This window comes from Raphanus sativus, chromosome 4 (assembly GCF_000801105.2).
Source record: "Raphanus sativus cultivar WK10039 chromosome 4, ASM80110v3, whole genome shotgun sequence".
NCBI classification, from domain to species: domain Eukaryota; kingdom Viridiplantae; phylum Streptophyta; class Magnoliopsida; order Brassicales; family Brassicaceae; genus Raphanus; species Raphanus sativus.
Window position 1 is genome coordinate 16154157 of NC_079514.1, and position 24830 is coordinate 16178986.

Genomic DNA, 24830 nt, shown 5'->3' on the forward strand with positions numbered 1-24830 from the left:
CAGCATCTTCCAGCTTATCTAATCCAGTACGAAGTTTAAAATGACAAATAGGTAATATAATAAGATCATCCATCATTATTGCTGTGACACAACGTTTATTTTAAAAAGCGGAATATCGAAATGCCAACAGAAGATTCTTATCCTCACATTATATTAAACCCCATCATAGTTGTCACTAATCATGTTAAATATTTCCCAACCTTAGATTAAATCAAATAAGAGGCGGTTTGGGCGGCATCCACTAATGCTCCGCCACGTAATATGGGCCCCATTTTGTCATTGGCTCATGCTCTTCACTATATAAACTAGAGCCATGCAAAGCCTCAAGAGCAGAAAAAAAACTAACACACCAAAAACCAACCAAAAGCAAAAGTCTTCGAGTTTTAAAAAATGGTGAAGATCGCAGTTGGAAGTTTGGGTGACTCATTCAGTGTTGCATCTCTGAAGGCTTACTTGTCTGAGTTCATCGCAACTCTTATCTTTGTATTCGCTGGTGTTGGCTCTGCTATTGCTTTTGGCAAGATAACCTCTGATGCAGCCTTGGACCCAGCTGGTCTTGTGGCTATTGCGGTGGCTCACGCCTTCGCTTTGTTCGTCGGAGTTTCGGTTGCAGCTAACATCTCTGGTGGCCACTTAAACCCAGCCGTGACTCTCGGTCTTGCTGTTGGAGGAAACATCACACTGATCACAGGTTTCTTGTACTGGGTTGCTCAGTGTCTTGGCTCCATCGTTGCATGCCTTCTCCTTGTCTTCGTTACCAACGGCGAGGTATGTACTAATAACGTAGAGTTGGTTATTATTGTTTTGATTCACATCGGTTTGTGTCACTTTAAGGTTATTTAGTTTTTCTTTTTCATGTTAGCTTAGGTTTAGACCATTTTAGGTTTATTAGTAATTGATTTAAAGGCTTACTAGATTTTGACCCGCCCTTTGATAGGGCGGGTATGTTTTCTTTTTGAGAATTTATTTTATATCTGTGTTTTATCATATTTGTATTTACTATTGATTTAATTTAATATAAATTTTGGTAATTATATTAAATTTGTTAACTTGCATAACTATACATTTCTGTCATATGTATTTCAGCAATTATTTTTGAACTTTATTCATAAATTATACATACCATTATTATTAGGTTTTTGTAAAACCTATCAAAAAGCAAAAAATAGTTTTAATATAATTAATGTTGACTTTAGAAGTAATTGTGGTTATTAAATTGTGGCAAAACAATAGGAAGTTACGTCTTTTTTAAAACAATTATTTGAAGTTATTTTTTTAACTTTTAAATCAGAATATTATATGCAGTTACATAAAATTAGGGTTGGGCAAAAAAATCGAACCCGAAGAACCGAACCAAATCTAATCTGAAAAAGTAGTACCAAATCCGAACCGCAATTAAAAAAACAAAACATGAAAATAATTAGTTGGACACAATAATTATCAATTGGTCATGATCCTCGTTTAATAGTATTGATCATCAATAGTTTTATATTTTGTAGGATATTTAAATTTCAATGTTTGACCTACATAATTGAGAAAGTTATTCATGATTTTGATGTGATGATAAGATATCACTGTAGTTTTTTGTAATGTGAAAATTTTAAATGATAGATGACTCCTAAAATTCAATTACTGTATGAATTTTTATCTTATTAAATTAATGGTAATTACTATGACAAAGTAATAATAAATATAAAATAGGCTAAGACATTGTTTTAATATGATATAAGTGAACATAGAGCGAGCCATGTTTTTATTAATTGCATAAATACAGCTTTTTTTTTCAATACAGCTTAACAAACATCTATACTATTGGACCAGAGTAACTATTGATTTGCATGATGACTAAACATATAAAATGGGCTGTAGTTTTAATCAAAAATTATTATGCAAAGCCCGTAAAAAACTTTAAGCATAATCTAGCCCAAACCCAAATGTTAGAAACAACTCCTGGTAAATCTTTGGATCTTCTACTTGCCGTTCATCATAGTTGAAGGTACATGGTATTTATCAAACAATTTTTTTGGGTTTTTGATTTGTTTTGCATGTAAAATCAGATGCTTTTACGTTATCGATCCGACGAAATCAAAGCCGAAAGATTGATCCTGGTGGAAATCTTATGTTCTTATTGCGACGATATGGAAACGTGTTGGGATGACTCCAAGTGAATTACTATTTTTTTTGAAAGTTTTGGAGTTCAATGGACTACATTACTTCAAAGGTATAAATTTGTAAATATTCACACGATGTTTAGCAATTGTAGATAAATTGATAATACAATGATTTGTTTTTATTTATTAAAAATAAATCAAATTTTAGTATAAAGAAAATTCTTATATTTTTCACAAAGTCAATATTTATTATTTTAATTATCTATTCTTTTTTTTAAATCAACTTATTACTACCTGTTTTTTCTTTATTTAAGGTTTTCTCAAGTGGACACATACATCCATACAAATGAAAGAAAAAAAATCATTAAACATTGATTAAGGTATAAACTATCACGGTAATTTAGTTTCTATTATATAATGTTTGTAATGTAAAGTTTCTTTTTAGTATATATTGTTTTCTACAAAACAAAATTCCTAACTTGTTTTTGCTATTGTAAACATCAGGAACTACCAAGTTTCGCGATCCAAAGAGTGAAAAAGTCCAAACAGAATGAAGATACGTGTTTTATATCAACGTAAAGCTTGACATGTTGTATATTGTTGTGACACTTATAAAATTATATAAACATAAAGTTTAATATGTTTTATATTCTTCAGGAATTGCCAAGTAATAGGATTCAAGCTGTTACATGCATCAATAGACTTAGGAGATAAGTGTTTTACTCAATAAAATTTACAATTTAAATATCTGTTTATTGTTATTCCTTGAAAACAAATATAATGAATCTAATGTACGTGCAACAAATGGATTCTAACTTTTTTTTTTTTGCAGTTACGATACATACTGGAAAAAAAATAATAGAGATGAGGAGATATAGAGATGCATGAGACATGATCCAAAAGAAATCATGGTAATGTATTACTACTCAATTCTAATTACTGTAGTACTGTATTTGGAGGGAACTGATTTTTGGATTGCTATTTATCACAATACATGTTATTTAGGTATTATATAGTAGAATGCAAACCTCTGTGGAACTCAAAAGCTCAGAAATTGATTTTTTTTCTTCATATTCTTTCCAATTGTCCAGTTTGTTTTGAGCATCATTGTGTTCGCTGGAGTCACTTTTTCACAGAAGGACGATAGATTTTTCTTGGAAAACGTTTTATGAGAATCTCTTAGAGTAAAAAGTGATTTCTTTGTGGTTTTGATTTGAGGTTTAGAATGCGGTATATATAAGAAAAGGGGAAAGCGGATACTTTAGCATATTCCATTGAATACAGTTAGAATATTTGGCCATAATCACATATCTTAACCATAAAATTTACTCACTTTATGGAGAAACTAATTTTGGGAGTTATTATAATCAATATTTAAGTTACCGAATTTTTCGTTATTGATATTTATAGGATATGCAACTATAACAAAAATGATATGTTTGTTTCTATTTTTTGGTTATTGATTTGAATAATATTTGCAACTACAATGATTCAAGATATGGAAAAAAATAAATTTTGAATTTATTATAATCGATATTTAAGTTACCAAAATTTCCGCTTTCTTATGTTGTTATTGATATGTAGAAGATATGTAACTATAAAAAAAGATTTCTTTGTTTCTATCTTTTTTGGTTATTGACTTGAAAAAAATATTTGCGACTACAATGATTGGTTGATTATATTGCACAACTGTTAGTTTCATTATATTTCAAATTTTTGAATTTAGCTGCTGATATTTTTCTCTATAGTGATTATCCATATAATTAGGTTGATTGGTTAATTTTAATAAATTAATGAATAAATTCTCCAAAATTGATTTATATAAAAACAATTCTTTTTTTCATGTTTGATATTCAAAATTTTGAATAGAGCAGCATGTGTGGTGATGAGCTTGTAAGCGATAGCAACTAAATCATAATTTTGTGTAATGAAAGGTTGAAACAATGATATTGAAGAATGTATATAGTTCAAGTGTTGAAGAACAAATCGATTGTACCAAAAAAATCAAAACTTGAAAGATGAGGGTTGACGAAACATGATGATACTTATAAAATAATTTGGTTCATTTACTTTTAAGCAATGAAAATCAGTATATTCAAGTAATTGTTGATGGTTTGAAACGAAAGTGGAACTTTGATATGTATACGTACAGTTTCGATAACAAACATAACGTGTTCCGTTAAAATTATTTAAGTTACAGTAAAGGGAAAAAGAAATTTAAAAATAATTAGGTGTGGTATTAAAAGGAAAATCAAAAATACAAATTAAATAGAAATCATAGTTTTAAAATAATGCAGTGGCATATGGATGTAAATAATGTTGAAACAGAAGGGCACCTAAAAAAAGGGCCTTCTGTTTTAATAGTATTGATATAGTCATACGAACACTAACACTTGTATTAAGTTATTAATATCTGACAAAATTATAGAAGAATACCATATGATAGCACTAAAAGTTACTTTTTTTTAAAAAATATCGTTTTTTAAAATAGCGTTTAGTAATTTTTTAAATATTTTTGTGAGGTAAGAATTAAAGTAAAAAGGATTTTTAAAGTAATTTAGTCATTTTAGTTACTGAATGTTATTTTGAACAATTCAATGTTATGTACTATTTTGTCATATCTATACTATTATTTGCGAAGTGATTTTTCGCAACGGAGTTTTCACGTTAAAAGTTAGAGTGGTTAATATCGATACTACTCTTAATGAATAATTTATTTATTTTTATACAATTAATCATAAAACATGAATTAGTTATAATAAAAACATTTAAAAAACGTTATTTGATTAAAAAAATTCGTGTATATTGTATTATTATTCAAACTAATATTAACTTTCAGTAGATAAATTTTAGAACATATATTTATTATGTAAAAAATTGAATTCTGAATTGAAAATCATTAAATAGTCTAGATAATTATAAGTTTATATTGATAAAAATATTCATGTATATTGTATTATTATCCAAACTAATATTAACTTTCAGTAGATAAATTTTAGAACATATATTTATTATGTAAAAAGTTGAATTCTGAATTAAAAAATCATTAAATAGTCTAGATAGTTATAAGTTTATATATTATTTATGTTTTGATAAACATAATTGAAGATCTTAATAGTTAATGAAAATTTTTAATTTAAAAAGTAAAAACACATACAAAATTGTATATAAAAAGAAATCTACAATATTCACACAATATGATTGTTTCTAATTTTTATAAATATATATATATATATATATAATTTTAGTGAAATATTGTATAATATATAAATATTTTTATGTTAAATTTGTTATTGATTTTGTAAGTGTATGACAATAAATTATTTTTTTGATCTTTAAATTAATACTATATTTATTAATAAATATTAGTAAGATAATTATGCCCGCATGGCGGGCTAAACACCTAGTTTATAAAATATTTGACCAAAATTATCCATGGCAATAAAAGGAGTGTTTTTTTTCCTGGTTTGCTACAGAGCGTACCAACCCACGGAGTTGGAGCCGGTTTAGGAGCGGTCGAAGCTATCGTGATGGAGATCATTGTGACCTTTGCTTTGGTCTACACCGTTTACGCCACAGCTGCTGATCCAAAGAAAGGTTCGCTCGGAACCATCGCACCAATCGCTATTGGTTTCATCGTTGGTGCCAACATCCTCGCTGCTGGTCCATTTAGCGGTGGCTCCATGAACCCAGCAAGGTCGTTCGGACCAGCTATTGTAAGTGGAGACTTGTCACAAATCTGGATCTACTGGGTGGGTCCACTCGTTGGTGGTGCACTTGCTGGACTTATCTACGGAGACGTGTTCATCGGTTCTCCTTACGAAGCGGTTGAAACCCGCGAGATCCGAGTTTAAATTAACCGGGTTTTGTGATTGATGTTTGCTTGTTGGTTGGTTTGATGGTTGTGTGTTTGCTTGCGCAATGTTTGATGTCCCTTTTCTTTTAAATTCGTCTGTAGAGAAAAGAGCCATCTCTTGCTAATAATAAGAAAATGTAAATTATTCCACTGCCTTAGAGAAAATCTGATAATTTTATGCATGGCAATTTTTTTTAAATGATTAAAAAAGAATTATGGATCCGTAAACTCCTACATCCCCTAATACGAAGTTTAGATCATGTAATCTAACCATCACTTGGAGAACAGAACATATCGGCGTATCGCAGATATTGTTTTAGCAATTTATAGTTTCTTTTTCCTTTTTTTAGTAATTTATAGTTCTAACAACTTTATTTTTTAGACCACTTGTTGTTGGTTGAACGGCAAATATTGCTTTAGCAAAACAATTCATCCTCATTAATCTTGGAAGTAACATCAACACATCTAATATCATTCGTCATCATTTTTATTTCGGATACACATTGTTTTTTTTTTGTAGAACCATGCAGTGGACTACTGATATTTACTTGATTTATCCATAGATATATAGAACCGAAAATACACAACAGTCGATGGATATTCGAACCATCTGTAACACGGCTGAACTCGTGGGGAGTATCTTTATAGATAAAGCGAAAAGTATTACTATGGTTCCGTGTGCTGACAATTATACAGCAGAAAGAAACTGGTCGGTACAGTCACGAACTCTGTTAAAAGTTGTCCGGTCAAATCTTCTATTGGACTCAAAAAGACACGACACAAAGAGCAGCTTACGGCTCCTAAAACAATGCACATGTCTCCATGCTATCCTATTCGTTGTCTTAATTATTTCAATTACATTCTCTAATCTACACTTTTGTGCCCATTTGACGAGACATTCCCTGAATCTATGGACTGCGCTCAAAGCACAACTACTTTGATCTCTGATCCCTTTGTCTACATGTCTTTCTCATTACTTATATAAAGAACATGGAGCCTCCTTCATTGATATACTTACCAATTTCTGACTGAGTTTGAACATTAACTTCAGTCATCATTTTGATTTTTCTGTAAATCCGAAGAGAAAATGGAAGGTGGGTTCCATTCAGATTGGAATGATAGTTCTTCATCGTTAATGGGATCAGAGTATCTGGAGGAAGAGTTGGAGGAGGTAACTGTGAGAGGTGAAAAGGTTTTCTCTTGTGTTCCTCAGCCTCAGACACCAAGGGAGTCAATGAAGTTTCTGTCCAGGTCATGGAGTCTTTCCGCTACTGAAATCTCCAAAGCTCTAGCTCAGAAACAGAGACAACACCAAAGTCTGTCTACTGTTTCCCAAAACAGTCATGGTGTCTTCTTCCAAGATTCTGCTGCAGATCCGCTTATGGTATGATCTCTTCCTGGTGATGAGATGAGACTGTTTGAGTGGTTTTGAATTTCTGATTTTGACGATTTGTTGGAAATGCAGGTAGAAAAGATCATGAAGTCATCTGGTACACGTAAATCAGGGAGGTTCTCAAAGTGGTTTCACCAAAAGCAACACACCAACCCAAACACCATAAGGAATCAGAAGAGGAAAGACAAAGCACGTGTGGAGAGAGCCCATGTGCACTCAGCTGTGTCCATCGCAGCTCTGGCAGCTGGGTTAGCGTCTGTGACATCAGAGGAAAGCTGCAGTAAAGGGTCAAGCTTCATGATGCCGCTGGCTCTAGCCTCAGCTACCGAGCTACTGGCTTCTCACTGCATTGAGATGGCTGAGCAAGCAGGTGCCGATCGTGAATGTGTTGCTGCCGCGGTTAGGTCTTCCATTGATATCCACAGCCCTGGTGATCTCACCACTCTTACAGCCGCTGCTGCAACTGGTAAGGGTATTGTTCAAAACTTAGTGTTAGATTACTTTGGTCGGGTTGGTAAGATGGTGTTTGGTCTGATTTTTTTCTGTTGAAACTGAACCAGCTTTGAGAGGAGAAGCGGCTTTGAAGGTGAGGCAGACAAAGGACGCAAGGAAGAACGCGACTATCACACCTTGTGAGAGGAGCTTCTCTGACTCTAGCTGGAATCAGTTTAGATTGGATGAACCAAATCTTCCTTTAGAGGGTGAACTTGTGCAATGTGCACAAAACGGTAAATCATATTCTTCTATTAGTCAAGACTGGTTCCACTAGTTAAGATGCTTATACTAAACTTTGTCAGCAGGAACTCAACGACTTAAGCGAGTTTGTGTCTATATCAACAAGTCTCAGGTACTTGAGCAGACTGGATTCTATATGTTAGAGATACAGATTACTTTGCTTAACAAGAGAGCTCTATGAATTTCTCAGGTGATGATCAAACTTAAAAGCAAACACATTGGAGGAACATTCTCCAAGAAGCTCAAATGTAAGCATTTTTCTACTATTCCATGAGTTAGGGAGATTACTTGAAACATGGAAATCTGAAGATTTTTGTTCCTTTTAAAGGCGTTGTTTATGGAGTCTGCGACGAGATATCTGCATGGCCTTACAGTAAAGATAGAGAAAACTCGGAAGAAGACTACTTTGGTCTTAAAACTGGACAGGGTCTGTTGGAGTTCAAGTGCAAGAGTAAGACTCAAAAGCAGAAATGGGTTGCTGGGATTCAGTCTACTCTCCGCCAAGTAACTTGTCTCGAGGCTGACAAATGCTCTCTTGAAACTTTGAGCCTCAGTGGTCGAATGCGATAGAGAATCCTGTAAATAACTTGTTCACAGTTAGTGCAAGTGAATCATAAATCTTCAAGAGAATTGTTATAACCTTCTTTTGAGTTAATTCATACAACAAATAGTCTTTGCTTTGTTCTATTAGAATACAACAGTCTTGTTTGTTCCATAAGGTAGCACCCGTAGTTCGCAGTATGACTTTATAGCTTTTGTTAGGCATTTTTTCTCGAGGTCCTCAGATTTCTGGACAAAGCTCCTTAGATTGTCCCGGTGGGAAACACTCTCAACCTGATAAAAAATTAAAAAGAAAGCTTAACTGAGAAGATGCCAAAGAACACTGACATCCTCAGAAAGTACAAATAAACTACCATTTGTTCAATGATAGGCCCTGCATCAAGTTCCTCTGTAACAAAGTGACTTGTTGCTCCAATTAGCTTCACACCTGCATCAAACGCCTGCACAAAGAATCTAGAATACTAAGAGACACAGAATAAAGAGGACCAAACCATATATAGCCAGTAAGAGAGCCATGAGAAAACCGAAAGACCTGTTTGGCTGGATATCCGCCCTTGAATGATGGCAAGAGACCATGGTGGATGTTGATTACATCTTTTCCGTAACCTTTCAAGAAGTTACCCGACAGAATCTATCAGAAGAAAATGGTGCTCATTACTTATATATTCTTGATGGAATTACTCATTAAACAATTGGTGAAGTAGCGAGTGCCCGAGTATACAGTTCTATTCCTTTCTCGGTTTAGAAAGGGAAAGCAGCGACTAAGTTGTAACATTCATCTAAAGGCTGAACATGACTGCTTAGTTTTTTTTAGTAACAATCAGTTCCTAACCATTCGATTAAGGAAAGAAACAAGATTAGGCAAAGAGTAAAAAGAATGTGATATATACCTGCATGTATCTAGCGAGAACTAAGAAGTCAGTGTCTTTGACCAATTCCAAAATCTCATCTTCTCGTTTATTATCTTTAGTTGTGGCTACATAATGATATGGAATGCCATGCCTCTCAAGAAAACGCATAACGTGAGTGTTTGAAGCTCTCTCATGATTACTGTAAACCCACATAAACATCATTATACATAATATATGGATTCAATTTAATGAATAGGAACTATTCTCACACCTTATGACACAGGTTATATCCACAGGGAGTTTTCCATCTTGCCATCTATGCAACATCTCGACCAGACAATGATCCTGTGTATAAATAACACTTCTCAGGAAGATATATAAAATGTAAAAAAAAAAAAGAAGAAGAAGAGAAGTTTGTAACATGTTGCAGCACCTGTTTAGAAAGAAGAAGAGCAATCTTATACTTTGGATCTATAGAAGGAACACGAACAACCGAGTTCATGGCACCGAATGTTTGCGCAATAGCTTGAAAATCTTCACCCACTTGGTGTCTCGGCCATTTTACAGGATCAAATATAAACTCACTGCCAAAAGAAACCATCTTTCCATCACAACAAACTAAACAACAAATCAATTGCAATCTCTGATTCCACTATAAAAAAAAAACTTTTCACTTTCGTATCAAGTTCCACTAATCAAGGAGGAATATATATATATATATATACCTGCGAGAGTAGAAGACGTTGTTGTTCTCGGGAACAAACACATCGTAGCCGAGAATGTTTCCGCCTTTAGCTGCGATACAATCTGATAGCTTTGCCACGATTCCAACTGTGTCCTGTAAAACAAATGGATTCGAAATTTGAAAAAAAATCAAAAGAAAGAGACTTTTTTTGGTTTGGTTTGAAACGAACCTGGCAATGGAAGACATGGACGCCGGGAATGAGAACGGGTGAGACGGAGGAATCGAGAGACTCGCCGTGAAATCGCGACGCCGATGATTTGAGAATCAACTTCTTAGAGAAACCAGTAGCTCTCTCCGAGATTCTTCGCATCATCGTCATCATCGTCGTTTCTTCTCTCCTCTCACCCTCGGCCTCGGCCTCTCAACGAGACCAATCACGGTCCCGATTCCCCAGAGGATCCCCTCCCACTATCTTCTTTTTTTGTCGTACTTTAACTACCTTTTTTTATTTCCTTTTTTTTAGTCTTTTCTTTTTCTTTTCTTTTCAGAGTCATTTAGCTAAATATACATGAGTCAAAGTTGTGTTCTTTTTTTTTCCTTTCATATTTTTTTATGTTTCATAAGAAAACCTTATTTGAGAAACTTTTATCCTAGTTTTTTATTTTCTTTTATTTTATTATTATGATACCCATCTCGATAGGCATACTCAGAGCATCTTTATCAGCATATTTCAATGCATCTTAGAGCATTATAATAAAAGGAAAAAATTGAAAAAGTGATGAAAGATGTATATCTAAAGTATTAAACGAGAAGTGTTTTGGCTAGGTTCTTCCACTTATCCCACTACTAAATATTACTAAACTTTATCTCATACATTATTTTATTAATTTTTCACATCTAAGCTATATTCTTCCACTTATCCCATTAAGGATACTCTCAGATACTCTAAGAAGAAATCTTAATGTTTTTGCTTTATTTGCTTTGAAAGTATTTCTCATATTTCTATACAACTACAAATCATAGCACTATGTAATCTTTGATTTAATTAAAAAAAAAACTATGCTAAAAAAGACTAGAGGAATTGCTTGAAACCACGCTTTTGATAACTAATAAGTAAACACCCGAGAACACAATCAATATTATAGTTTGTGTAAGTAACTAAATCAACAAGTTAGCAAAAAGGATGATTTGATATGAGCGGAACTTGGAACATAAGAAAACATAAGCGATTCTAGTTTCTCCGAGATCCACTCCTTTTCTAAAGTATCCATTTTCTCCGCAAATGAAAGCAACGTTTCTATTTTTGTCTTTACTAATAATAATAAAGACTTTCTTCTCCTCATCAATGAAGAAACCCCTACAGTGATAGATAATAAACTGATAATAACGAGTAATGAATGGTTTCATATCCACTGCCAAGAACTTGCTCTACGATACCGTATTACCGTGTTAGGAGTAATCTTACTTGTAACCCATATCTCCATCTCAAATGCATCCCGTTTCCGAAATAACACAACAATCTGTTTCTCTCTAACACTAGATAGAATTTCAATATCACGATCACAGATTCACAAGAGTCAAACGGTAAACTCTGAAGACCTTCTCCTAATCTTTCTTTAGTAAAATCAAAACATATCAAGAACTTTTTCTTCATTGTTCCTAGCTTTTCTGTAGCAACCCAATAAGCATCACCCTTTACAGATAGGGCATCTTGAAAAAGACAGATATCACCATCTAGTGGAGTGTCGTACATCTCGTACGGGCCACTATTAACGTCCAAAATCCTCAAGATTTTTTGGCTACGAGATTTGTCCTTCTTCTCATATCCCAATCCACCTATGTTGCCCACAATATGTATTCCAAACAACGAGCCTCTTCTTATGGTCTTTCATGACGAATATCAACAAACCATCTACGTTTACCTCTGTGTTCAATAGATGGATCAACCTAGTTATGAATTCCATTGAGATCGACTCCCATCAGATAAACCTTATAGTTCACCATCATGATCACACTACATTCTCTTGATGTTTCTTCACCGTTGTGTTTCTCGACAAAACTCTTATTCTGGGATTAACTGTTCCAGTTTTTGCAAGTTAATCGAACTGCTCTTATAGATGTAACCGGAAGCTTTGAGAGAATCTCCTCTACCCGATCCTAACAAGGATATTGCAGTTAGGGTTAACCTTCAAACACTCTTTCTGATTTCTTTAGGCGTAGCATAATGAACGAAGGGGACTAGAAACGCTTCAATGTGGGATCAGATGTTGAAATGGCATATCCACAGCGGAACACAGCCTAAGTGCTAAGTGCTAACATTAGTTTTGTAAAACAGAGCAAAGTGCTAACACACTTAAATTCATGTTCAGTGTTTACTCAGGGGTAAGAGACGGTCAACAATTCTTTGAAATCAGATGTTGAAATGGCATATCCACAGCGGAACACAGCCTAAGTGCTAAGTGCTAACATTAGTTTTGTAAAACAGAGCAAAGTGCTAACACACTTAAATTCATGTTCAGTGTTCACTCAGGGGTAAGAGACGGTCAACAATTCTTTAAAAGGCTAATTACTAAAGGAAAAAAGAGGTTATTTGATCTTGTAACTAAACACATATGCCTGAACCCACTCATAATCCAAAAAGAAAATGGTGAGCTGTATGATTCATTTTAATTTCTATCGAAACGTCCAAAACCCCAAGCTAATAAGTGGAGACAATCGGATCATTAGTTTGTTGTTTGGTCGGAGAAAAGCACAGCTTGTCTTTCTGCTTTCAAACGTCGGTTAAGATCAACGAAGATAGAATCACTACGTATGCAAGGAACGCAAATAACGCTATCTGTATCAACAACCTTGGATTCTCTCTCATGTTTGGTGACGTCACCGACCTGTCACCAAAAGCTTTTTGTTACAACAAAGCCACCAAAAGTAAGATTTGGGAATGTTGGTTTTACCTTGCGATGCGCTGTGAGAGCCGATGGAACGGTAAACTTTGGATGAAGACGATGCCTGGTCCCGTTAGAGTCGCCATTACTACGTTGTCACCCTTTTGGATTGCACATAGATAGTCAAGACTATGAGAGAAAGAACAAAACAAAGAACCTGAATCTTATTATTTGGGATGCAAGGGGAGAGAGTGTAAGTGTACCCCGAATACTGCTCGTCTCAGAGGAGCATTATTATATTTGATTTGAACATCGATTGAAGGAGTGAGAGCGGCGACGCAAGACACGTCAATGTTAAGAACTTCTCCTACCTCCAGAACTTTTTGTACAACTAACATATGTTTGGGATGGTACTGTCAGTCTCTTTTTGGGGATAAGGCGCAAACACAAACAGCATTTTGGTTGAGATTAAACCTCACCTGAGCCACCTGCGAGGATAAAAGCAAGACCTTGTCCAGATAAGCGCTGTCTCAGAAATCCCTACAACAACAACCCTAATGTGAATAGAAGCCAGAAAAGGATTTGTTGGATTGGTAATAATACTAATGCAGAAACTGCATCACATAAATATGCGAGTCTTTCTTCTGTAAAGAAACATATCAGTAAAGGTACCTCTGAACCAGCAACAACGATGTTTCTTGCCCTCTGGTCAACGGAGTTGACAACCTTTACATCATTGACGGAACATAGGAATGCATCTGGCTACACAAAAACAAAAACAAAAAAAAAAGACAAAAACGTCTTAAACTTAGGCAAACTCTAAAGAAGCTTGATTTGAATGAAGAAGAACATAGACTCTACCTGGCACAAGATCTCACCTCCAAACATTGCCAAATCGATCTACAGGGAAACATAATAACCAAAGATCAAAAATACAATCAAAAACTTATAGCAGACGGTAAATCAAGGGTGATAAAGAGGAGGATTATAGCAACATGGAAGCTTAAAAATCACTAACCGGGAGAATCCTCGCCAAATAAGGTGCAGCAATACCCACAAACCCATCATTTTGTCCCGTATTTCGAAGAACTACACTGCTTACACTCTTGCCTAAAATCCACTGCAAGACTCCAACTTCTTGTTCAGGAGTATATGTATTTTCCATCTCCACGGACCCAGACATGTAGCACATGGAACCTACAGAACCGTAACAAATTAGTAACACAAATCAATAGAAGTAAGCTGAATATTACAGGAAGTACCAGGCTTAGCAATGACTTTCTCTTCTGGCTTTAACATTATCTGCCAAGAACCGATGAATGGTTGTAAGAGTCAAAAGGAGAATATGGCATTATACCATAAAAATGAGAAGATGAAGCTCTTTTACCTGAACAACTTGAGCTTCACCACCAAGAATCTGGAAAGGTGTAATCGTATCTTGCTGACTCTGCATCACATGATCACTTACAAGTTAAAATATAACACAACATCAATACAGACGTAACATTGCTATCAATGGCGTAATCACATCATCGAGAAGTTTTCAATATTAGCTCTGAGCAATCATAACATATACATGGAAATCTAATTATCACCAATTGGCTGGATCATACGTTCACCTATGGAAATCAAAACTAACTGAAGGAGGAGACGACAACAAAATCCACATGGAATTATCTAAATCCAAGTTACAATGAATCTCAAGTACTATCAGATTGCAAATAGAATACGTGATCATCTGGCAAATCATAGCGAGATGACCCTAGGAGAGAAGAAGCTAACCTGGTAGACATATGGCTGAAATGGAGTTGAGAAAAACGGTGCGGCCATGGCTGGTCCTGAAGGCCACAGAAAAATCTGGAAGCTTAACAATTCTCTCGACGGATCGGAGAAGACAACAGAATCCACCGCTCAATTTCGGAACGATCAGATTAGAAAGCGAAACCTCAGAAATTCGAAAATTCACAGAGTAAAGAAGTGTTCAGCGAGTTTGCGACTCCACGACGAACGGGAGATGAAAAAAATTGTGAACGGTGGATCTTACTGGCGGAGGACACGTGGATCTGATTACGTGGAGTTATCTCATTGGTTGTGACAAGCGAAGACACGTCTAAGAAAAGGAAAAAAAAAAAGATCACAGTGGCTGCAACACGTAAATAACAATAAAAAACTCCGTCCGATTGCTTTCGAAACCCTCTCCGCGGGAAGGAGGGTCATCACTGTGCTATACCCATTACATACTATACTTGGGACTTTCTACCAAATCATACTAGTGACGAACCTTTTGAGTACAACAAACACGACATATAGAAATAAAAGCATTAGAAACTTCTTGGACGCCATGACCCGGAGGTTGACTCGAACACCGTATTTTCTCATCAGCTGCAACACCGAACCACATACCATCACCACCCCTCGCAAGATCATCCTCCCAGCATCTCCAGGTCCAGCAACATTCCTCGCATCCACCTCAGACACGTCTACATATGACACTGACTCTGAATTCTCTTTCTTGTCATTGTTGGTGACAGGTTGATTTAGCCCGAGACGTTCGTTGAGCCAGATGGAGATATTGATTAGCAGATTAGCCATCCATGCAACCTCGTCTTCTGACACGGGACGGGTCATCCAGTCTCCTTTGTACTTCACACTGCTTGCCATTTGGTTCCTAGCACCTCGTGGCTTGAAGAGCTCGTCACGGCTTTTCTGGGGATTGTCCATGTCTAAGGAAAAAGCGATTGGTTTTATGACATGCCCGCCAAAGAACTTTGACACCACTTGTTTTAGTGAATCTACACACTTCAGGGCTTCCGAGAGGTTTTTCTCTGGCACAGCTTGGAGTTCAGCTTCTGCGCGCAGTATAAAAAGCTGCAATTGTTTCAAAGAACAAAAAGGACGGCGTGAATAATGTTGGATACAATTAAGCTCCACTTGACAAAGGGATTCAAGTGCATCTATAACTAAAATTAGATAGCACATGCGCAGATGTGTGCTCAGGGACTGAAACAAACTACAACAGAAGAACAAGTTTTGAAAGTATGTTCATATAGAGCTATTTTCAAACACAGTTCTAGATACAATCCTACAAAATATTAATCTTCTGCTTTCTATTCCTAAACTGTCACTGCAGTAGATAACAGAGGGAAGACATTAACCTGAAGCAGTTGTTGCCCGCCATCTTCGGAATCACTAAAGAGTTTCAGGTCCCTGTTCCAGTTTTCATGCAAGAATGACCCATCAGCATTGCTCTCACACAGCCCATCTTCCCAGTCCTGAAGTCCAACAAGCAATTAAACATGAATTTCGAAGGGGTTGCTTCTGCAGTGTTTTGCTTACTTCAACAAAAGTGTTGGTTGCAAGCGCCTAAATTTCCAAGGGTGCTATGATGATAAAGTTAAATGGTATTGAAGGGTTGCTTCTGCAGGGTTTTGTTTACTTTACGATGATTCCACAAAGAACAGATAACAAATGGTATTGAGGAAAAACTTAGGCATACCTTCAACTGCTCACGGATAGAAGGAACAAATCTAGAGAGCTCGTTCGCTGTTGAATTTCCTGGTCCAGTTTGTTTAGAGTGAAAGGCTTTGTCAATATTCTTCATCAGAACCAAAAGATCTTTGGACGATGTCAATATGCTCATCACCTATTTAGAAAAACACAATAGATTCATTCAGTCACGTTAAGATTTAGTAACAGAGATCTTGCAATCCATATTCTAACACATGAAACCATGTCTGAGAAATATAGCTTAAGCCAAGGGTCCAACCTTCAGAACCATCTGAGTTATTGTTTCTGGTTCTCTGTGAAGGAACTTGTGCGCAAAGCCAATAAAATGCATAACCATAGAACTGTAGTAGAGATAATTTGATATCACATAGCTCTGCCACAACGACGTGTATCCGCAATCTCGTGATTCGTAAGACTCTTCATTTTTCGCATCTTTCATAGATCCATTTAAAGCAGCTTCGAGATCTGAGAAATCATCCAAACTGATCATCCATGGTTCCAGATACGTAACCCATATGGAGAACACCAGAGATGCATTCTTAATAGAACTCCCAATGGGACAGAACAAGAAACTCCTCAATATATATCGGTAAAGAGGCCTCTGTAAATGGTTATTCCAGGAAGTGAGTGGCCTGAGACTCAAATTAGCAACATGGAATGACGATCCTGAACCCGGTGTCTTCCACCGTGGACTCTCACCATACTCAATGTAGTTTTCACTCCCAGCACCACTTGTAACCCAGCTCAAATTCAGATACTTGACAAGCAACTTCACAACTTCTTCTAACCCACAAGTAGGTGGAATCTCCTCAACAGCAGAACGGAAAGGAGGAGCCACACCAAAAGATTTAGCCGTGACAACAGGAAACGGTGAGAAGTCATTCTCAACAATCCAATAGTGTACAAAAAGATTCACCAAGAACTCAGCTCTCGCCATTACAGACCCGTCATATCCATTTCCGTATTGCAAAAGAGAGCTGCGATAAGGCTGGTGCGCATTCAAATCAAAAACAGGAACAAACGCTTTCAGATAGGAGTAAAGAATCTTGACGTAGAGACTACACTCCAACTTCTGATCTGAATCACGCTTGCTACTCCCTGGAAAGCCTTTGATAAGCGTCCAACTCTCTAGCCTAAACCTCTTTTTCTTTTGAATGGGAATCGTATTAATCGATGAGCTCTCGTTGTTTCCTCTACAAACCGGATAATAAGAGAGCCAAAACATGTAATACTCGAAAACGTTTAGCCGAACTTCATAAGACGAACCTTCCTCGATTTTACCTTTCAGAAAGGGACACAAATTAGATAACGCGGTTCGATCCTTCTCGCTTGATAGCATGAATCGAGCGTACTCTGGCAGACGTTCGGTAGGGAAAACGTACTTAACAAGAGATAGCTTATCGACGGCAAAGATAGAGCTCATGAGTATTCCACCAGGGGATAAAAGAGAGAAGACTCTCCCCGATAGATCTGAATCGTTAGCCGCTGAGATTACATCGATCCAACCGTTCGGCGGGGAAGAAGACTGCGATGGAGATGGAGCGGTTGCGTCGCCGAAGCCGAAGATCTTGCAGATTAAGCTCGGGAAGGTGATGGAGAAGAAATGGCGGCACTGATCAGGCGTATGCGACTGAAGAAACGATTCCACGGACGAGCAAGCCGCGGAGATGTTCGGCGGCGTCGAAGCTGCGAGTATAGCGGATGCGAGGTCTTGCGATTGCGAGAGCGAATCGACGGTGTACGAGTGCGGAAGCATAGCTAGGTGCGGTGGAGGAGACTGTAGACGAAACTAGGGTTTACGCCGGAGAAGAAGGGTTTGAAATGCGAGTGAGACCTAAATCGCGCCTTGTGAATGAGAAAACCCCAAAGGCCAGAAGGGACAAAATTAAAATCAACACGAAAAGGAAAAAGAGGGCGTTACGTGACGCGTGGCATCTGCTTACGTCACCGTGGTTAACTCAACTTTTACCAAAGAGGTCATCGGGTGAACGCGGGAACTTTCTCGAGTGAACGCCCTAAATTGAACGTTTCTGATTTTGACACGTCATTTAGGCCCATTAAAAGCTCATTTAAGTCTAACCTGTTTGCATTTTTGCATCTGTTTATCGACTAGAATCGAACACATATTCAAAGCTGCAAGGATCCAACTAACCACCTCTCCGATATGTTTTTTTCTTTTCAACATTTATATTAAAAGCCCAAAAGACATTTTTTCCTACAAATGGAATTCAAACCCATTACAAATATTGAGCCCGGTTTTAACCTTATTCTATATGATAATTATGAACAAAAGTGAGACAGTTGTCCATCCACATGTTTCCTTCTTGTTATGACTGGCTCCACATGTCGCTCGAAGGGAAGGATTGCATCTTCACCGGCAACATCACCGACTTGAACTCCGACGAGTCGGATTCCTCCGGAATACGAAGAACAAATCCAATTTTAATTCCATTTGCATGCTTTAGTCTCTCAATCGCTGTTGCCTCTAAGAATCTCTTTCTGTTTTCACTGGATGTGAATATATTCAAGAAGCTTTTTAAATTTAGGACACAGCCATTAACAAAACGTTTGTCTACAGAATAAACTCTGTTTTTTCTTAAAAATGTACCAAACCAAGACCCACTTGTAAAAACTCTATCCTTCAAATCATCCGAATACTTTGCCAAATCTATATGAAGCAAAGATTGATTCCTTCAAACTTGAAGATCGAGCATGACCAGATAAAGAAGAAGAAAATTTTAGAGACAAACAGTAATATATGTTGAAGAACGAGAGATGAAGTTTAACTTGAAAACTTTATTCAACTTTAATTCAAAACAGAAAGTTGATGTGAGTGATAATCATGTCTGTTTTGATTAAAGCTTAGCACACCAAAATCGCCTAACGAAAACCAATGATCGCCTAACGAAAACAAGATCGCCTACACGAAGAAAATTTACAACAAAAAACAAAAGAAAAAGACGGTAACCGGCGGCAAATGCCACTGATCACCGAACGATAACCTTTGATTTAGAAACTTTGGTAGAGAGAAGGTAGAGCAAGTTAATTTAAAATTTCAAAATCACCTCTCCGATATGTTATTCCATTTTTTATTCTAAAGCAGTGCAACACCAAAATATATTAGGTTTTACACTAATGTATTAATTCATTTTTTTACTCTAAAATTTTTCTTAAATGATTATATTGTATTTATTCAATAACTTTTACTTATACTTTGTACTTATAAAACATTCATAAAAATATAAGTTATTTTGATGAAATATTTATTATTAAAAATACAATATACCATAAAATATATATAGCATATTTTGGTTTAAGAATGAGTATTAGAAAATTTTCCTCACAAATACTCAACTAATGCATTTCATAAATGTATAGTTAGCTTCTTTGTCCACAAATTTCTTAAATTGAAAAAATATAATTTTAAATCAGACATTTTATTGTTTGGATAATATTTCACCGATTATGGTAGTTCCAAAAATGATTTACCAAATTACTTATTTTATGTATATTTATTTTATTTTTTATATTTGGTTTGCTATTTTTTATTCATTTATAGTTTTTTTATGTAAACTATTAAATAATTTCTTATGGAATATCATATTTATTGTGTTTTTTGAATATTTTTTTGATGAAAGTTATTTTTGAAATATTGTTTAAGTAATTCTACTAATTATTCTATTTTAGGGTTAAAATGGAATAGGATTAAAACATATTTTATTTCACAATGATGTTTGTAGTAAAAATGAAGTACGGAGAAATGCCCTAAATTAAAAGTTTCCAATACGATCTCTTAGAATCTGGAGGCAGTGCTATAATATGTATTATCTAATGGGGATGTTTGTTGTGGGGATGGGGAATAGAGATAGTAAATATTTGTTTTAGGCCTTCCGATGAAGGTTTTGCTGGAGAAGGGGGCTTTAGTTTTAGGTGTTGGTTACTTCTCTTTGTGGAGTTTAGGCGTTTTGGTTCTGGCTTGGTACTGTGAACGGTGAATTCAGGTATGTTTGGGTTTGTGTTGTTGTGTTGGTCACTACATTGTTTACTCTCTCTTGAGCTTGGTCGGTTCTTGGAAAGAGTGCCGGCAGTTCTAGGATTGGTTGACTTACTTCTATCCTTCTCAAGGATTGTCTTCAGATTCAGATGTACGAATGTGAGGTTTATTTAAGTGATTGTGTTAGTTGTTGTATGTGTTGCCTTCTGTTTGGGTTTGAGATTCTCGTGTATGGATTATGGTTCCGGGGATGGTAATATGTATCCTCCGGTTGTTAAATTTCATCCTTGTGTGTTTTTAGTTTCATCGATCAAATTTAGACGGAAAAAAGATTCTGATTTATAACACTTCTTCACTAAAGTAACTTGTGGTTTATGATATTTATAGTACATCTTCAAAGCGAGATCTCCGTGATTTTAGCGATGGAGCTTCAGATCTGCAAAACATATCACAAAACGCAAGTAAGTCCTATGAATTGCATTCCATATGATTACTAGTACCTTTTTTACCAAAGAAATAAATTATCAAAATCATCGTTTGTAAATAATGTGCAATGTTCAAATTGAAATCTGAGAAACCGACCAATTTTGGATAATTCATTACTTCAAGTGTATGAACTAAAAAAATAAACATTCTGATGCTTATAGCTGAGTATTTTAATATTTTGTTTTGTTTGAAATATTATGTTAATACTTGTTAGCTAATTGTAAGGATATTTTTAATGATGACACCAAATTTTGGTGTTGAGATTATATCAAATTTAATATCTTTGTATCAAATTTTTTTGTCATTTTTAATCATGACACCAAATTTTATATTAGAAATATTATATTATCCTATTTTTTAAGATGAAGATATAAATTATATATTTCTCTTCTATTTACTACGGAAAAATAAATCTCGCAATACAATCACCAAATTATTAACACATCCAATACCCATACCATCAAGTCAAAGGTTGTCACCATGTAGCATAACTGCAACTCAAAAGCCAAAAATTAAGATACATTTTGGAGAAATAAAACTTCCATCGAAGAGAAGCAAATGAAAGGCTTTCATTAATTTATCGTAGAATCGAGAATGAAATTTTCATTCTGTACATGTCAGATCATGAATTATAAACTGCATCTAATCTCCAAAAAACAAAAAAAAATTAGAATGGAATGTTTACGGGATCCCCATGAATAGGCTAAAACCTTATTACATAGTATTTACATGAGATTGCTCTTTCTTATTTTTAAGAAAGTCTCCGAGAGGGCTTAGTTGATCCATGATTTATTTTTTGTCCTTTTTATTTCCTTTTCGTTTGTTTTGAGAAAGAGATCGATGAATTCCAATTTTTTTTTCTATTGATTCTTTTCGGATCGAAATGCATGGATTCACAGATCTATGTGTCTATGTAGATCATGTTCATGGATTAACGAAAAATGTGCAAATGCTCTATTTTCCTCTGCCTTTCTATGAGTCTCTTCCTTTTTGTGTTTGGCATCGTCACTCCCATTGGCAGCATCCACTAATACAGAACTTAATTTGAAAGCCATGTTTTGACCAGGACGTTTCCGGGATGCCCCTAATAACCAACGAATGGCAAGTGCTTTTCCTTGCGTGGATTCTATTTCAATGGGAAATTGATGAGTTGATCCACCTACACGTCTTACTTTTACTGCTATATCGGGAGTTACTCCATGTATTGCTTGACATAAAACATATAGTTGATTTATATCTTTCTTTTGTTGAATCTTTTTCAAGGCTCGATAGATAATTTGATAAGCCAATGATTTTTTCCGTGTTTCATAATACGGTTAACCAACATGTTAACTATCGATTACGATAAATTGCATCCGATTTTGCAGTTTTTTTTCTGTAGTACCTCACCGGGACATGAGCGTTAAAGGGGTTCAAGAATTTGTTTTCTTTTTATAACGGCTCAAATCTTTTATTTTGGATTTTTTGACCCCATATTGTAGATGGATTTTGAAAGATACGAAAGATCTCCCTCCAACTCATACATATGACTTTCATCGAATACGGCTTTCCACATAATTCTATATGTATCTATGAAATCGAGTGTGGAATTATGTTTATTCACTTTTAAATTGAATATTTGTTTGCCTCTTTTTCCTGCTAGGATTATAAATCCTGTATTTTACATATCCATACGATTGAGTCGTTGTGTTTCCGAAATAGTGTAAAAATAAGTGCTTCAAATCATTGCTATTTGACCCGGACCTGTTCTAAAAAGTCGAGACATTTCAAATTATTTGTTGACACAGACAGAGTCGAGGAAAACCGCTGAATTTATTTCATTATTGAACCTTGGACATATACGAGTTTCTAACCCAATCTCTTTTGAAAGAAGATCTTTTGTCTCATGTTATCCTGCTTCATCCTCCTTACAGAACTTTCGTTATTGGATTAGCCATACATTTCACATGTTTCTAGTGATTCACCTGGCATCATCAAACACTACAAGAAATATGGACATTGTTAGCACGGATTATATGCTATATTAGGTGTTTGATAGCGTTTTCATAAATGCTATGTATACGGCAGCAATCATAGGTACCTCTCCTACGATAGCATTTTTCTGTGATGCTATAACACATGAGGATACAATAGCAATAATTGGATGATGTTATTACCTTAATCGTAACTCAACTTTTTTGTTACAAATTGATTACGGATTATGTTTTTTGTGCTATGATAAGTACTTATTCAATAGCAATCTCGTATCGCTATCATCTTTATGCTATAATATTTATAATACTATTTTCATAATATATAATTTGAATATTATTTTTTAAATCAGAAATTGATTTGTAATTAAAAATTAAATTTTATTTATTAATCAATTTCTGGTTTACAAGGAAATTCTGGTTTACAAAAACAAATCAGAATAAGAAAATAAAGTAAACCTAGAAAAAAAAATTAAACCTAAGGTTCAATCTTCAATCTTCAATCTTCAATCTTCAAGCTTCAAGCTTCAAGCCTCCTCCTCTCTGGATTTCACTGATCTTCTTCTTCATCTTGCTTCCAAGCCTCAGATAATTTGCAAGACCTGCATATATGACCAGTACTCAGTACAGATTATAAGGGATAATAAGGCTCAGATAATTTGCAAGACCTGCATATATGATTTCAACTTATATGACCAGTACACAGTTCTAGCATTAAGTTGTTCAATCAAATCTTCTAGCTTCAACAATTATGTACTCCTACCAAACTTATATACAAAGTTTCAATCCAATTATATATAAAAAACATTCAAGCTCATTTGTTTTACCTTCAAGTCCGAGCTCCATTAGCTTCAAGTAACCACCAGGTTGAAGCAATTCACCAACGATTCTGTCTTGCTCAGACAAGTCTCTTTCTATAACGTGCACTCTTCGTCCTTCCTGTAACCACACAAGAAAGAAACTTACGTCTTGAACACACACACACACAGAAGAAAAAACAAAAACAGAGCATTACCTCTGCGTCCCCAAGTGTAGCAACGACCTTCAAAATCCAACGCCACACAATGACACGAAGCTATAAACACATTCACACAGATAAAGATTCAATCTTTGTACCACATACATTAAAAGAGCTAACGACTTTCTCCTTTAACAACAGATCGAAAAACAGAGAAACAAAAGATTACCACAACCTAGAGGGAGAGTAATCTCAGTTTCTTATCCACTCGGAGTTCCGCTACAAAATCCATATTTGTGAAGGAAAGACCTTGACAGATTCGTTGACGGACTCTAGATGTCGAATCTCCTCATATTCGTAAAGGTGACAAGCACGTCAGTGACCGTAGTGGTGGTGAAGAGTACGACGAATCGAAGGTAGTGGTGGTGGTGGTGGTGACGACTGAGGAGCTCGTCGTCGCTTTCGAGATTTGGAGAAGGAGATAGAGAGATTAGCACACAAAAAAAAATAGAAGAAAAAGAAAAAGAAAAAGAAAAAGAAAAGAAATACATAGTCCGTTGGATTATATTGATTTGACGGTCCAAGATCAAGTAATGCCGATCCACTCCAAAAGCAAAATCAGCCAATTACAGAAAAGTACGAGGATAGATAGAAGAACCATTTTGGACCTTTGATCTAAATAAAATCAATGGCTCAAAAATAATCATGCAGATTGTCTTTTTATTTATTTATAATTATCATAAAAACTATCTAGACTTTAAAAAATTTGATATCATGATTTAAATTTTGAAATGTAAATTTTGTATTTGAATTTTGTGATTGTGTGGTTGGGTAAAATATT

At 35.4% G+C, this 24830-nt stretch overlaps 5 protein-coding genes, 2 long non-coding RNA genes and 1 pseudogene across 8 annotated transcripts; 3 read left to right on the forward strand and 5 right to left on the reverse strand.

The window, feature by feature from the left end:
- The first annotated feature begins 317 nt into the window (after positions 1 to 317).
- Positions 318 to 6117, forward strand: LOC108855695 (aquaporin TIP2-3). Its single transcript, XM_018629572.2, has 2 exons — positions 318 to 768; positions 5588 to 6117. Exons 1-2 carry the CDS (start codon positions 391 to 393, stop codon positions 5963 to 5965), a joined length of 756 nt encoding a protein of 251 aa, XP_018485074.2. The 5' UTR covers positions 318 to 390; the 3' UTR covers positions 5966 to 6117.
- LOC130511086 (uncharacterized) lies at positions 2003 to 3287 on the forward strand. Its single transcript, XR_008944872.1, has 3 exons — positions 2003 to 2221; positions 2426 to 2491; positions 2616 to 3287. It is a non-coding gene; the product is annotated as an uncharacterized LOC130511086 (long non-coding RNA).
- A 536-nt stretch (positions 6118 to 6653) lies between the features above and the next one.
- LOC108855693 (VAN3-binding protein) lies at positions 6654 to 8665 on the forward strand. Its single transcript, XM_018629570.2, has 6 exons — positions 6654 to 7351; positions 7433 to 7826; positions 7921 to 8088; positions 8161 to 8207; positions 8286 to 8343; positions 8424 to 8665. Exons 1-6 carry the CDS (start codon positions 7055 to 7057, stop codon positions 8663 to 8665), a joined length of 1206 nt encoding a protein of 401 aa, XP_018485072.2. The 5' UTR covers positions 6654 to 7054.
- Positions 8666 to 8711: 46 nt separating this feature from the next.
- Positions 8712 to 10721, reverse strand: LOC108855694 (formyltetrahydrofolate deformylase 1, mitochondrial). The gene is made up of 8 exons (XM_018629571.2): positions 10422 to 10721; positions 10233 to 10345; positions 9941 to 10091; positions 9779 to 9852; positions 9547 to 9706; positions 9189 to 9287; positions 9010 to 9096; positions 8712 to 8929 (listed from the first exon to the last, which is right to left on the reverse strand). Exons 1-8 carry the CDS (start codon positions 10572 to 10574, stop codon positions 8783 to 8785), a joined length of 984 nt encoding a protein of 327 aa, XP_018485073.2. The 5' UTR covers positions 10575 to 10721; the 3' UTR covers positions 8712 to 8782.
- Positions 10722 to 11363: 642 nt separating this feature from the next.
- Positions 11364 to 12555, reverse strand: LOC130511133 (putative F-box protein At3g17620; annotated as a pseudogene).
- Positions 12556 to 12682: 127 nt separating this feature from the next.
- LOC108854954 (uncharacterized) lies at positions 12683 to 15112 on the reverse strand. Its single transcript, XM_018628633.2, has 10 exons — positions 14857 to 15112; positions 14462 to 14521; positions 14337 to 14376; positions 14093 to 14271; positions 13936 to 13974; positions 13747 to 13836; positions 13554 to 13614; positions 13338 to 13465; positions 13144 to 13235; positions 12683 to 13077 (listed from the first exon to the last, which is right to left on the reverse strand). Exons 1-10 carry the CDS (start codon positions 14902 to 14904, stop codon positions 12963 to 12965), a joined length of 852 nt encoding a protein of 283 aa, XP_018484135.2. The 5' UTR covers positions 14905 to 15112; the 3' UTR covers positions 12683 to 12962.
- A 102-nt stretch (positions 15113 to 15214) lies between these two features.
- On the reverse strand, positions 15215 to 18466 carry LOC108854953 (uncharacterized). Its single transcript, XM_018628632.2, has 4 exons — positions 16841 to 18466; positions 16571 to 16717; positions 16230 to 16346; positions 15215 to 15942 (listed from the first exon to the last, which is right to left on the reverse strand). Exons 1-4 carry the CDS (start codon positions 18335 to 18337, stop codon positions 15331 to 15333), a joined length of 2373 nt encoding a protein of 790 aa, XP_018484134.2. The 5' UTR covers positions 18338 to 18466; the 3' UTR covers positions 15215 to 15330.
- A 4932-nt stretch (positions 18467 to 23398) lies between these two features.
- Positions 23399 to 24498, reverse strand: LOC108839136 (uncharacterized). 2 transcript variants are annotated; one of them, XR_001947636.2, is made up of 4 exons: positions 24225 to 24498; positions 24047 to 24106; positions 23859 to 23970; positions 23399 to 23633 (listed from the first exon to the last, which is right to left on the reverse strand). It is a non-coding gene; the product is annotated as an uncharacterized LOC108839136 (long non-coding RNA). The 2 variants fall into 2 exon arrangements; XR_001947637.2 differs by having other exon boundaries at positions 24219 to 24498.
- Positions 24499 to 24830: the final 332 nt, after the last annotated feature.